Raw genomic sequence first — 14,515 nt, 5'->3', positions numbered from 1 at the left:
TGTTCAGCCCGAACGCGAAGATAGAATACATTTTATTACAACAAAGGAATTAGCCAAGAGATTAGAACTTCTCCGAGTAAACACAAGACTCTCGCATATTGAGAAAAATAACCAAGAAGGAATAAACAAAATTATCCAGAGTTATCATGATATTTTCACCTTAGAAGGTGATCCTCTCCCATGCACAAATCTGGCAAAACACGAAATTATCTTAAAAGGGGAGAGACCCATTAACATTCCTTCTTATCTCCAGCCAGAGTGTCATAAAGCTGAAATCAATCGTCAAGTAAAAGAGATGCTTAACAAACGAGTAATCTCTATGTAAAAATCACCATTCAACTCACCATTATGGGTAGTTCCGAAGAAAGCCGATGCTTCTGGGAAGAAGAAATGGCGCATTGTCATTGATTTCAGAAAACTAAACGAACGGACTGATCTAGATGCATACCCGCTACCAATAATCGATGATATACTCGACCACTTAAGAAATGCGAAGTTTTTTTCAGCATTTGATTCAAGCTCCGGATTTCATCAAATACCTATGAATCCAGAATCAAAAAAATATACAGGCTTTAGTACACAAGAAGGTCATTTCGAATTTGAGAGATTGCCGTTCGGTCTAAAGAATTCGCCGGCAACCTTCCAGAGGATGATGGACACAGCTCTAAGAGGTTTAGTAGAGAATATTTGCTTCGTTTATCTTGACGACATTGTAGTATTCGGCTCAAGCCTCAAAGAGCACAATGAGAACATCGTCATATTCTTCGAAAGACTGCGACAAACAGGATTGAAGTTGCAGCCTGATAAATGTGAGAATCTCAGACCAAAGTTAGAATATTTAGGTCACGTGATCACCGCAGAAGGAGTAAAACCAAACCCCAATAAAATTCAAGCGGTAAGGGACTTCAAAACACCAACAAATTCAAAACAGGTGAAATCGTTCCTGGGACTTGCCGGGTATTATCGAAAATTTATTAAGAACTTTTCTACTAGGGCTAAGCCACTAATTAACCTTACAAAGGAAAATAATCTTTTTTATTGGACATCAGGTTGCGAGACAGCCTTCGAAGATCTAAAGAACTGCTTATGCTCATCGCCAGTATTAAGATACCCTGATTACAAAAAACAATTTTTGTTTTAACAACAGATGCTTCAAATGTAGGTCTCGGAGCCCTCCTTTCTCAAGATGGTCATCTCTGCTGTTATATTTCTAGGACACTCAATAAACCCGAAATGAATTACGACACAACAGAAAAGGAACTGCTTGCTATAGTATGGGCAGTCAAGCGTTTGAGGCAATACCTGTTAGGAAGAAAGTTCATAATCCAAACAGATCAGCAGGCCCTGAAATGGCTCTTCAATATTAAAGATCCAGCGTCTAAGCTACTCAGATGGAGACTTCGCCTTGAGAGATACCAGTATGTAGTCAAATATATAAAAGGAAAAGAAAATACAGCCGCCGATGCATTATCACGTATGTATCTAACACGTAAAGGAGACGTTGAAGAAGGATATACAATAAAATTACCGGACATCGACAGCGAACACGAACCTTCTGAAACGGACAGCGAAAATATTGAAATCAGGCCCATGAAGCTTAGATTCATGGAACCTAAGGACGGAAAAGAAGTAGCTGACGAATATCGGGCATGGAAAAGAAATCGACTCCCTAGCAAAGTTAAGACAAAATCTGTCGCTAGCGGCAAAAACTGGATAAAAGTGAGTAAACAAAATCTGTTTTCCCTTTTACGAATCTAACTCCCCGATTATCAAGAAGAAGACTGGATTAAACTACTGTATAAGAAGATCAAGGACTTCAATAATCGCAAGAACTGGAAAATCTTCAAGTTCCACATGGAAGACCCTTTACTAATAAACACTAAAAAAGTGCGGTTGCATGACATGCTCAACTTTCTTCTTCATAAAAAATTCCCGGAACATGCATTCTTTGTATGTGATCGACCAAACAAAGAATTAACGGAAGAAGACAAACAATACCTTTTGTCTGAAGCACATAGGAATATCGGATCAGGTCACTTTGGAGAAAATAAAAGCATAAAGCGGATTAGAGAAATTATCTCTTGGGATAATATGGAGAATGAAGTCATCGATTTCAGTAAGAAATGTGACATCTGTCAGAGAGAGGAGTTAACACGTATCAGGCCAAAAATAGAAGCAGCGATTCCCGACGTCCCAATGGCACCTAACGATAAAATCGCAATGGACATTTTTGGACCATTGTCTATAACACAATCTGGAAAAGAGTACATACTCTCTATTCAAGATGTTTTAACAAAGTATCTGGTTCTAATACTGCTCAAAGAAATCAGCAGTCAGTCAATTATAACACAACTGATGGATCATTATATATACATATTTTCTTCTCCGAAACAAAATCTGACTGATCAAGGAGCAAACTTTGTATCAGAATTAGTCCAAAAATTCGAAAATCTATTTAGAATTAGGCACATAAAAACTACAACCTTTCACCCTCAGGCGAAGGGAGCATTAGAGAGAACCCACGCGACGGTCAAGGATTTGTTAAAAACTTTTATCGCCGATAATCAAACGGAATGGGACTTGAACCTCAACCTTACTTGTTTGGCTTATAATGTAGCAGTTCATGAAAGTACAGGGCTAACACCTTTCGAAATGACCTTTGGAAGAACATCAAACTTGCCTTCAATTCTTGCCACCACCAGTTCTTTAAACCACCAAGAACTCTTGGATATGTGGAGGAAGCGGCATGAAGTCTATTTAGCAAAAGGAAAAGAATCCATCCAGAGGACACAAGAGAGATTAAAGAAATTACAGGTCTCAAATATTGTCATTTTAAACCCTATTTTTGGTGCCGGTGATCTTGTACTTGTCCATAACGAAACAAAAAGAAACAAGTTAGATTCAGAATGGTTAGGTCCAGCAACAGTAATACGGCGTACCAGCCAAACTAATTACGAAATTCTTTTTGAAAATAGATACCTCACAATTCACGCAAATCGTCTGAAACCATACTATCACTAATCCTGTGTTTTCAGAATGCGGACTGCCTGGGTCATCCTTTCACTCATCTCCTCCACTTCCTGCCTCGTAGTGACTCCACTTCACAATGTCACTATTTTTGCGGAAGATTTAGGCGATGCCAGATTATATCACGAAACTTGGCACTTATATGTATCGGTCGACGTAGATAACGTTAATACTAGGTTTAATAACCTCATGGGGCCCTACGAGTCAACAATTAACATGTGTTTAAATTGCACTGAGCAATTCGAGTTGAGCCTCATCAACGGTAGGATGAAACGACTTGGTATTCAGCGCAGCCTTTTATATAAGCTGTTATGGGGAACACACAATAGAAAAAGAGGTTTAATTAATGCGATAGGTAGTATGTCTAACACACTATTCGGAACTTTGACAGAATCTGATTTGATATATGTTGATCGTGAATTAGACCAATTTTACTTAGAAAACAAACAGTTAGCTTCCAGTCTCCAAAACCAAACGCAGGTAATTAGAATGATATTAAATTCTGGCTCTCACGATGGCGAATCACTTTTTGTACATAACCAAAAAACCTCCGAGCGACTCAACCAAATGAGCACCCGAATAAATGATAATACCAAAAATTTGTTTATTTCAAATCAAATTATAGTCATGACTTTGCTTATAGATGAGTTCAACGAAGATATAACGTTGTTGATAAATTCAATTAACGAGGGTAAACATGGTATAGTACATCCGCAAATTTTAACACCAACATTGCTCATTGAATCCTTAAAAAACTTTGAGGATAAATTTAACGTAAAGTATGCTTTGCCACTCAAAGAAGTGAATTACCAACATATTATTGACATATCTGAAATAAGCATTCGTTGGAATAATAGGAAATTATTGTATTCAGTTAACATACCAATATTTGAAATTGATGAATATAAAGTCCAACATTTAATTCCGATACCGAAGCAGCATGGCAATCAATTTCTTATACCTGTTCCGAAGGAACAGTTTATTTTTCTAAACAATCCGAAAACCATGTATGTTCCTACGAATGAAAAAGAAATATTCAAGTGCAGCTTACTTGAAAAAATAAAAATCTGTCAACGTTCTCATCCAACTTATTTGTTAGCTGATACACACAGTTGTGAAAACCAAATTATCCGTAGTAGTATTAAAACACTAGACTTATCAACATGTGAGATATCCGTTCTCAAAATCGATTATTTAGTTTTTCTTAGTTTAGCAGAAAGTCAAGGATATATTATAGTTCCTGAAAAATCTATAGACTTAACAACCAACTGCGAAGGAATAATTAAAAATATTAAAATTACCTAGACATCACTTCTATCGTTAGGAATAAATTGTATTTTAACCACCGAAGTTGCCATAGTTAAGTTAAAACAAAGTAGGGAACTGAGTAAACACATATATTACACAAAAAAAATTTCTGTACCTTATACCAGTGATCATCTAGATTTACTCAACGATAAACTGCTACCAATCCAAAAACAGATTGATAATGAGCAATTGCTGCAAGCAGGTAGAACATTAGATGATATCGATAATGTTTTAAATAGAGTCAAAAATGAACGTCGCACACGAGCATGGACTGAAACCACCACAGAAACTCTTACATACTTAGGTTATGTTGCGTTAGTATTAATAACCTTATTCTCCATGTACAAATGCGGACTCTGCGATCTAGCACGAAAATGTCTGCCGAAAATCTGTTTCAACCTATTTTGTACCACTAATAACATTAATAATAACACAGCTACAACGCCAACTATTATTACCTACGTTCCACAGGCTCCTCCTGCACATGAAATTGAAAACAGTGAGCCGTTAGTAGCACTTAAAGTTGTTAAATTGCGTTTTTCAGGAATAAATCGAATCTAACGAAGGGGGTGTAATACTTATACTTTACCACTCTCCCCTCTCGTTGATTCTAGCTAAGGGTAGTTCGCCTACGACGTCTACACAAGGCCCTCGGGGCCTCAGTAGTCCTTTCTCCCTCTCTACGGACAGGTCATTCTGTATCTTTCGGTCAATAAACAAAAAAGTATTCTTATATCAAGCATAAAAGAAGTGTGATTCACTAGACCGTCACACAGCTAGCTTGACTTCGCTTAATGCAGAAAATCTAGAGGAAATTTTTTCGAATGTCCAAGTATCAATTTCGATGCGGACGGTCACGCCTTAGTTTTTACATCCCGGCCTTGGTGGTTTGAATATCATGTCTGTTTTGACTAACCTAAGATTTGAAAATTATATTACGCTAACGAAAAATTGTATTTTAAGACACTAATATTCACTGGTAAATGGGAGGAAATTAAAAGTTAGGTAATTATTATTATAACTCACCTGCTTCTCAACATCTATTTCACCCAAATAATGCCCGACAAAATCATCTTGACAGGTGAGTGAGAAAAAAAACAGTCTCAAAATGATGAATTTCCCCTAGATTCTCATAATGAATCTGTGTGGCTCGAATTTGTTGCAACTCAATTGAACATCGATTTTGGTGTACTGTCTACAGTCGGTGATTTTCTGTGTATATATTTCATCTATACTTCAGCTATACTATTTTAATATACTTGAATTATGTGATCGTCTCATTTACCATACATGTTTTATACCTCTAAAAGTCGATGATTGATCAACCCCATACTTCTGATTTTTACTTAAGTTGTACTTTATTCAAAAAACAGAATCTTAATGGGATTTCAATGGGAGTTTTTTAACTCGGGATATGTTTCTGTTGTTCCATTAAAATAATACCCTATAATTAAAATACAAGGTATTTCCTGTAACATTTTCTGAACAAATATAAAAAAATTTGCTTTGGAATCTAGATAATTAGTTCTGGCAGTCTAATATTCTAACGTGTGGAATTTAAAATTTAAGGTGACGTCATAAGGTTTGTTTACCTCATACTTTATTCTCGACAAACAAGCGATAAATTATTTTTTTAAAGTCGAGTCACCCTCGTATATAGTTTAGAGAAATAAACTTGAATTATGACCCCACGAAAGTGCATTAAAAGCAGAAGGAAATACTCCCTATATAAATACTATATTTTTGACCTGGGAGCTCTTGGTCTCTTCGGGCTTGTTCTACACTTTTATCTGTCGAATTCGTCCATTTTGCGGTTTCGTCGTGCGCGAAACGAGAATCGGAATTCGATTGGACAAGTCGAGGTGCGATTTCGGCGGATGTGGTAATAACGTATCTCCTATCTGGACCCCGCAGGAGATCAATTACGACAGCCCGCGGGGTGGCGTGTCGGTGATCACGGAAAAGGGTGAGATTACCACCTCCTACCTCCTGATTCAACGAGCACAACCAGCGGACAGTGGTGGCTATACCTGCCATCCGAGCAATGCCAACACTCAGACGGTTGCAGTCCACGTATTGAATGGTGCGTATATATACCTCTAATTTTCTTTTCTATCCTACTTTTTTTTACCCCTTTTATCCTTTTTTCTTTTCCCTCTCACTCTTTACCCTTCCTCTATTTTTAGCTTTTTCTCTGGTTTCCTTCATCAGGGTGTTGGACGGCCCGGAAAACTCATGGGCATTTTATTCAGGTAGTGTAATTTTTCGATTTTAGTAGTGAACTACGGTTTTCTACGCGAGGTTGACAATTTGTAAAGAGAGGTGTGCAAAATTGTGCTGAAATGTCCTGAATTATGACAACTATCCTGAAGTACATTGAAATATCTGAAAGTACCTAAGAATATCCTGAAGTATCTTCACATTTTTTAAATGTGTATTGGTATATTTAAAAAATATCCTGAAGTATATTGAATTATTCTGAAGTATGTGAAATGTCGTGAAGTGTTTGAAATATATTGAACTCTCCTGAAATATCTTGAAGTGTCTTGAAATGACCTACAGTGACTTCAAATATTCTAATGTTCTAAAGTATATTTAATATTCTCATATATCCTGAAAAATTCTGAACTATATAAAATATCCTGAAGGTTATTAAAATATCTTGAAGTACATCAGGATATCCTGAAGTACCTCGAAGTATTCTCTAGTATGTGAAATGAATTTCTTCATCTATTTTATTATGAATTTTTTTCCACAATTACTTGGCTAATTTTGCTTTCACAAATTCATGTACTTGTACTTGTCAGATTTCATCCTTCCAGAAGTTTTTGGTGGGACTTCAGGCTTCCTTTGTAATTAAAAAATATGATAGGTATCTCAATTTAATTTCAATTAAATTACCTATATAGTTAATTAAAAAAAAATTAATGGATTATGTAGGTCGTATTAAACATTAATTTGTTAAACTACCTTGATGTATCATTTAGTTCAGTTCAATGATACTATAGTATTTAATTAAAATTTGGATTGGATTTTTTTATTTCAATTCATAATGGTAAGGTTAGTTAGGTTCACCGAACTCAACCGTTTTCCTTTAGATGTTATTACAAGGAAATATATCCTAATTTGTTAAACCTTTTTGCGCTTTACAGTAATGGAACAATAAATAATAAATATTTTTACTTTATCTCTTTAAAAACTATTTAGGATAAATCTGTCGCTGCTGAAATTTTATTAAACTTTGATGCACTTGTGAAGAAATGAATTTTTCAAAAAAATATATGATGAACTAATTTAAATTCATAAGGATATCCTAAAGTATCGTGAAGTAGGTGAAATATGTTGAAGTATTTGAAATACCCAAGTACGTTGGAATATCCTGAAGTATTTGAAATATCCTGCAGTATCTTCAAAGATTCTTATTTTCTGAAGTATAAAAAATGCTGAATTACATGAAATATGCTAAAAAATATGTGAATTATGCTAAATTACGTCAAACATCGTGAAGTATTAAAGAAATCCCGAAGTAACTTGAAATATCTTAAGGCGCTTCAAACAGCTGTCAAATTCGCTAGGGGCAAGCTAAATCTAAACGGTTGAATTTTTGTACGCCATATTTTAAGCACATAATCTAAAAGCAATTATACCGGTTGGTTCAGCTCGGTTTTACCCGAATATGTCATTTTTGTTGCTGTTTTTTGTAAATTAAAATGGGGTGTATTTTCTCGCTTGAAAGTCGCGCGAGCTATACAGGAACACGGTAGTATAGTGATTGCGAGGGACAGGAGCGGAAAGCGGGGGATTCATCTGTATCTTCAAGTGTCCCTCAAACCTCTATCAATTTGGCCACATCGAAACTACGTCTAAACGCATGAATTGTTGACCGAAATATTTTAACCATATTTATGCCAAACTGTTGCGCTTGCATTTTCCCGAAAATTTCTTGTTGTTGTTGTTTTTTATAATTGAACGTTTAGAGTATTTTTTCTCGCTTGAAACTGGCGTGCTGTGTGCAGTACACGGAGGTATACCATTAGCGAGGGGCAAGAATGGCAACCTAAAACCGGCTTCTGCGATCCATTAAATAAGTAAAATATATATTTTTTGGGTTCTTCATACAATTTTCGCTATGAAATGACCGTATTCGTACGTGCATTCATTATCAATTAGCGACTTACCAAAAGAAATGTATTAGGAACAAAAAAAATTTTGTACTGTGAAACGTAAAGGAAACAAAATGTGTAATTTAACATTGTCAAAATGTTGAAGATGTTGCATTTTTAACCAAAAATAAAAAATAAAAATTCTTACGTGCTATTGTGAATTTTTACCAAAAAATGTAAAAAATAATAATATTTTCTTTTTGAAATGTAATAGCTGGTAATTGTTTGCAGCATTGAATGTTGTTAAAAACATCATGTCATTATTTAAACATTTAATTATTTCATAATTTCAAGAAATAATTTTAACATTTAATTATTGTATATTTACAAAATTTCTCAAAATTGAGCCAGAGATGTCCAATTTTTCTCAGATTGGTTTCCTAATTTATTTTTTCTTGATTAATTATATAATTTTCATACATTTTTTCTAATTTTCAAAAAATCTCTATTTCTTTAAACAATTTTTATTTGCTCTAGCAGTTTTTTTTCGATAACTTAAGGAAAAATAAAATAAAATAGAACACATACATTTTAAAAAATATATTAACTGTTTATTAATTGTTTGAACAAATATAATTTGTTTAAAAAATTATTTTTAAAAATGTTTAAAATTGTATCAAGCATTAAAAATTTGATATTAATGTAATATCTCTTTCAGTAGTATCATTTACTACTGTTAAATGTTTACCAATTGTTAAGCCTCGCAGGTTATGTTTGCTCTTCATTCATTCTAATGCGTTTTCTTGAAGGGGAGATTTCAAGATTCTAAATCGCGCAAAAAAGTTACGTGAATTCGCCGTGATGAATTGCTGAATGTTTTTTCCAATAATTGTTTCATGCTCTTTGGTTACAAACGTTTCATATTTTCGTAACTTTCAATTTTTTCGTCAATTTCAAAATTGGCTTGTCTTTTGCGTTTTATCATTCAAATTATTATAGATAAATTGTACTAATTGTGCAAAGTTAACTAAAGTAATTTTTTTATTACTTTAATTATTATGAATGGCCTAAAGTAAAGAACTTCGTCTTCACAAATTTTGTTCAGAGAAAATGTTGAAACTTAAGTCGTAATTTGCATTGGTGTATCTACTTTTTTATAATGTAATTATTTGAATAGCGCGCCAAAAAATATGTAAGCCATCCATACTCAATTTAAAGAACATTAAGAAAATATATATTATGTTTAATTCAGAAAGTACGATTTAAAAAATATGTTTTGAAAAATATTTGTTGAAATGAATTATATTTCTTTCAACCATTAAAAATTTGTTAATGCATTTTTTTATACACTATTCAGTCAGAAAATAAATTGTATGTCTTCTATTTTATTTTAAATTTATTTAACAAATAGAGATTTGTTATAAATTAAAAGAAATTTATGAAAATTACGTATTTATCCAACAAAAAGTAGTTTACGAAACCAATTTGAGAAAAAATGGACAACTCTGCCTCAATTTTTAGAAATTTTGTGAATAAAAAAAATTAATTGTTCAAATAATTATACAATGTTTTAAACAAAACGTAACAATCCAAGAAATTGCAAACTATTACATTTCAATCAGATAATGCGATCATTTTTTATATTTTTTGGAAAAATAAATAATTGTTTAAATAATTTAAATTTATCTCAACAATGAAACATTGTTGAAAAGGCCATGGGAAATATTACAATTGCTTACTAATAATCATTTGTATAAAAACGACGACAGAAATTGCTAAAAATTAACAATAACACGTAAAAATGTAGTTTTCTGATTTTTGGCTCATATTTGGAGAGGCTCATATTTTTCTAAAGCAAATTGAAATGTCCTGAAGTATTGAAATGTCTCTGCAGGACCTTATAATATTCTTATGTTCTTAGAGTATAAGAAAACTCCTGAGTTACGTGAAATATTCTGAAGTATCTGAAATATTCTAAAGTACGTCAAATATTGTGAAGCGTTTGTAATACCTGTATGTAAAATAGCATTAATTAGCTCAAGAAATAAAAAGTGGTTAAACTGGGAAGAATTTCAAATCTTCCAATTTTTAAATTATTAAACTTTGAAGAAAGTATGCCAAAAAGAAAATTACTATTCGAGTTGTCCTCTAGCGATTTGAATAAAAGTTCTGAGGAGTATTTAAAATATGACCCCAATTTTTGTTAAATGCTGTAAATTTCTGAAATTTGATACGTTGGCGTATCTACTTTCAGAATAAGTTCAATTCACTCTAATGAATCTATTAGAGGCCTAGAAAATTAAATATACTATTTTTAACGTGTATAATTCTGCTGAAAAAGTTTCTGATTTTTATTAATAGCCCATTCATATAGTACTTATAAAATACTTAGGTGATACACAAATATTTTACAAATATAGGAAATTATTTCTTATTTTATGATCCCTTATTTTTTCTGCACTTAAGAGATGTATTTTTGACATTAATTCAGTAAAATCGTAAAAATAATTAAATAGTTAAAATCCAATCATTTTTAGAAGTAAAACTTGGAAAAATACTGCATACAAAATTTCACTTTCAAACCTTTTAGTAGAACAGTTTTCATATTAAAAAATTTATTTTTTGAGTCAAGAGGATTCTTTGTCCTTATGTGAATTTTAGATAAAACTTTATTCTTAATTCTGCAGAAAGTTAGATTTGAAAACGAGATCCAAGACTTGTGATCCTACTTTCAAAAAGATTTCTAGTGTCATAGCTAAGCTGTGCTTTCCACTATCTCCACTCAAAGAGTTCACAATTTGGAAAGCTTTCTATTTAAGGGAATTAATGCTTTTGTTTTTAGCTTAAAACAAAAAAAAAACATTTTTAATATGGTTCTAAAGTATCTACAGTTAAAAGAATTTTATTTTATTTTTGTACGTTCCATATATGGATGTACATTTGTTAATTCCTGTAGGGTAGATTTAGAAAAAATGAGCCCTCTCATTGATAAAAGCCCAATTTATCGCCTTGACGTCCCTGAACCAGGTATTACAAGAGATTTTCATTAGTTTAAATTCTTTCCCTTCGAATCAAGCTCCCAAAGAGAGGAAATAACTGTTATCTCTCGCCGCCCTCGCTCGAAATTACGAAGCGATCGGACTAGCGACGTGAAATTGGAGAGAATTTATTTTGCTTCGAAAGTGTCAGTGGCGACGTATTTCTACCTCAGTGTCAAATGATTAAAAAATATTCTTCAATTGCTAAGGCTGTAATGTACACTTAATCCATATTGAATTTTTGGGTTACTGCACATTTTTTCACTTTTCGTAACTTATTTTTGTATGCTGAATTGGGCTTGAATTGCATGTACAGAGGTGTGCGAAATGAAAAAAAGGATCACTTGCAATCTAATTTTTATAAACGAATACTGAAAATTATGGGATGTTCGTTTGTGAAGGATATGACGGAATTAAAATTACTTGCTTTTGTAAACAGTAATATTTAATTGTAAACATATGTATCTTAATATGATTTGTCAATTATGTAAACAAATTATGTAAACAAATTCCCAGCGTCGACATTTACGGGTAAAAAACAAACAATTGTATAAACAATCGCAAATTGTTGACATTCAAACTCAACAAGAAATCATTTTTTTCTCTTGTCTTTGAATGATGTTGCCAGTGATAGCAGTGACATGGTATGATGCCTATAAATTTCGACATTCACCATGTATTCATATAATTTGTTTACAATTTTGACAAATAGAATCGAATAATATATTTTCGATGCTTGACTTCACTGGAAATACAATTTAAGGACAACTAAGAAAAAACATTGCCTTTCCTTGACTTTAAATGCCCACATTGAGAATTTATAAACTTCAGCGTTTGTTAAAAGAATTTGTGTATAATAATTCTCATTACCATTAAACCATTTTCTTATTTCTTACAAATCTGTGCATGAAATTCGGGATAAAAAGGATAGAATTCTTGGATGGACCAGCCAAGAATTCTATCCTTTTCTTCCTCTCCTTTTCCTTGTTTAATTGACCGGAAAGCTGGCAATTTTCTTCACCGGAATATTACCGTATATTTGATTCAATAGCTGTGAAATTTGTTTACGTTTTTTTACTAAAATACATACCAAAAAAACGTTTTCGATAGGTATACATTCGTTAACATTTAATAATTTTTTAAATTTGATTAATTCGGAGTTTGCATTTTTTTCTCTTATTTCTGTTGAAAGCTATCTGAACTCTGAATAAAATGAAGCAAGGGTCAAGTTGTTTTGTCGATATTTTAATAAGCTATTGAAAAAAGTGCAAATCAGAATGTTAATTTGTTAGTTGAATTTTAAATCAAAATATTAAATGATAAACATTTTTCAATGTTCTTGTCTCTGTTCGAAAGTACATTTCTACTGAATAGTAGTCAGTGGTTAGAATAAAAAATTGAGAATGATTTTAAATCATCTCATTTGTAGAAAAATAATACTCAATATCAAATAACTGCATATTTTAAAGAAATTGTATGGGAATTTACAATAGTTTACTTTATTTATTTACAAAAATTCTCTATTGTTCATTTAGCAAGTTGATTCGATTGTACATAAATTTACCTTAAAAATGACCACAAGATCCTAGAAAATGTTTATTATTTTGGGGATTTTTTCAAAATTTGTGAATACATTACAACCTGAAGGCTTTTTGGAATAACATCATAAAAGATTGACAAAATGACTCCATCGTGCCACCATTTTATGGCAAATTTAGATCCGTTTTAATCTATTCAAGGAAAAACATTCTAACTCAGAATTAATCAAATTAACAATCCAAAATTAAGAAATTTTTAATCATAAAAACGAAGATCCACAAATTAAGTGACAGTAGTGTATTTTCATCATTTTGTTTTTCGCAAAAAATACTATTTTTGATTGCCTATGGGAAGTTAATATAATATGTCTTGAAAATCAACATAAAGCGCATTATTTTTCTAAATTATGCTACGACAGTTAGATCAACTTTAAAGCGAATATTATATATTTTTTTAAAAATGTGCAATTTTATTAGTTTCATCAGTCATAGTACAACAAGTTATCAATTCGGAAAAGACCACGACATAGTTTTTAGAAAAAGGATTGGAATCAAAAGTTATCAAATAGGATCATAAGGGATAGATTTTTGGGAAGATAATTTTGATATTAAAAAAATAATATAATAAAAGGGAACAGAATAGAATGATTGAAAAGTAGGAATTAAATAAAAATTACATAATGGGGTGGATATCATTGGAAGGAAATCTAAGAAATTCAGTTAGAATGTTCACAAATTGGAACAGGATCTAAAATGTTATAAAACCGGGTAGTATTAGATAGACTTGTTGCAGGCAGAAATAATAAAAAATATGTTACAAATACAATAGCTAACCAACGGGTATAATGTTCCCTCAATCGAATACAGTCTTCGAGGTATTTCTTGTCCCTTTTATTCTATTTTTTGTTTCCAAAATGTCCATCCGTTTCTATCCATTTTTCAGCAGGTAAACTGTTCAGGTGGATGAATTTTGATTGGCAATAATTAGATTATCGCCAGTCTGACTCGTACATTGTTTCTTATGCATTGTAAATATAAATTATTCAATGGTAAATGTTGATGTCTCAAATATAATTTCCATCCATTTTCTCTGAAGGTTAATGACGAATTCAATGGATAAATCAAAAATCTGTACTTGCGTAATTTTAATTAAAAAAACAAACATAGAATGCGGTGAAAATTGGAAACATTCGAGTATTGTTTGTGGTTTACATTGTGACCAACTGTGTCCATGGGACTTTACTGCAGCTATTAAACATCGGTAGTAATTTGCTCGTAACACTAAATTGACTGGTAATGACTATTAACTGCCGCAACAATAGTACACTTCTCATCTATCCAATGATCACAATTCATGCTGAAACTTATAGTATGGGAAAATTCTAAATACATTTTGCTTGAACTATGTAAATTAGAATACGGTTTAATTTACACTTTTTTATTCTTTACAGAATTTACTTAAGTTTTAGATTCAATTTCACCTATTATTATTATTATTATT

The 14,515-nt window shown here is 32.2% G+C and overlaps 1 protein-coding gene across 4 annotated transcripts in view; it reads left to right on the top strand.

The window, feature by feature from the left end:
* The window catches only part of LOC117177149 (protein amalgam-like), a 260,532-nt gene that overhangs the window by 238,477 nt on the left and 7,540 nt on the right, over positions 1 to 14,515 (top strand). For 3 of the 4 annotated variants that reach the window (XM_033367653.1, XM_033367651.1, XM_033367652.1), the window contains exon 5: positions 6,250 to 6,418. In XM_033367653.1, the coding sequence (XP_033223544.1) occupies positions 6,250 to 6,418 (169 nt within the window). Of the gene's footprint in view, positions 1 to 6,249; positions 6,419 to 6,521; positions 6,588 to 14,515 lie in introns of all 4 variants that reach the window. The other variant, XR_004467668.1, reaches the window with a different exon arrangement.

This window comes from Belonocnema kinseyi, chromosome 7 (genome assembly GCF_010883055.1).
Source record: "Belonocnema kinseyi isolate 2016_QV_RU_SX_M_011 chromosome 7, B_treatae_v1, whole genome shotgun sequence".
Classification (NCBI taxonomy): domain Eukaryota; kingdom Metazoa; phylum Arthropoda; class Insecta; order Hymenoptera; family Cynipidae; genus Belonocnema; species Belonocnema kinseyi.
Note: the sequence above shows the minus strand (reverse complement) of the source record. Positions and strands in the feature narration are given on the sequence as shown.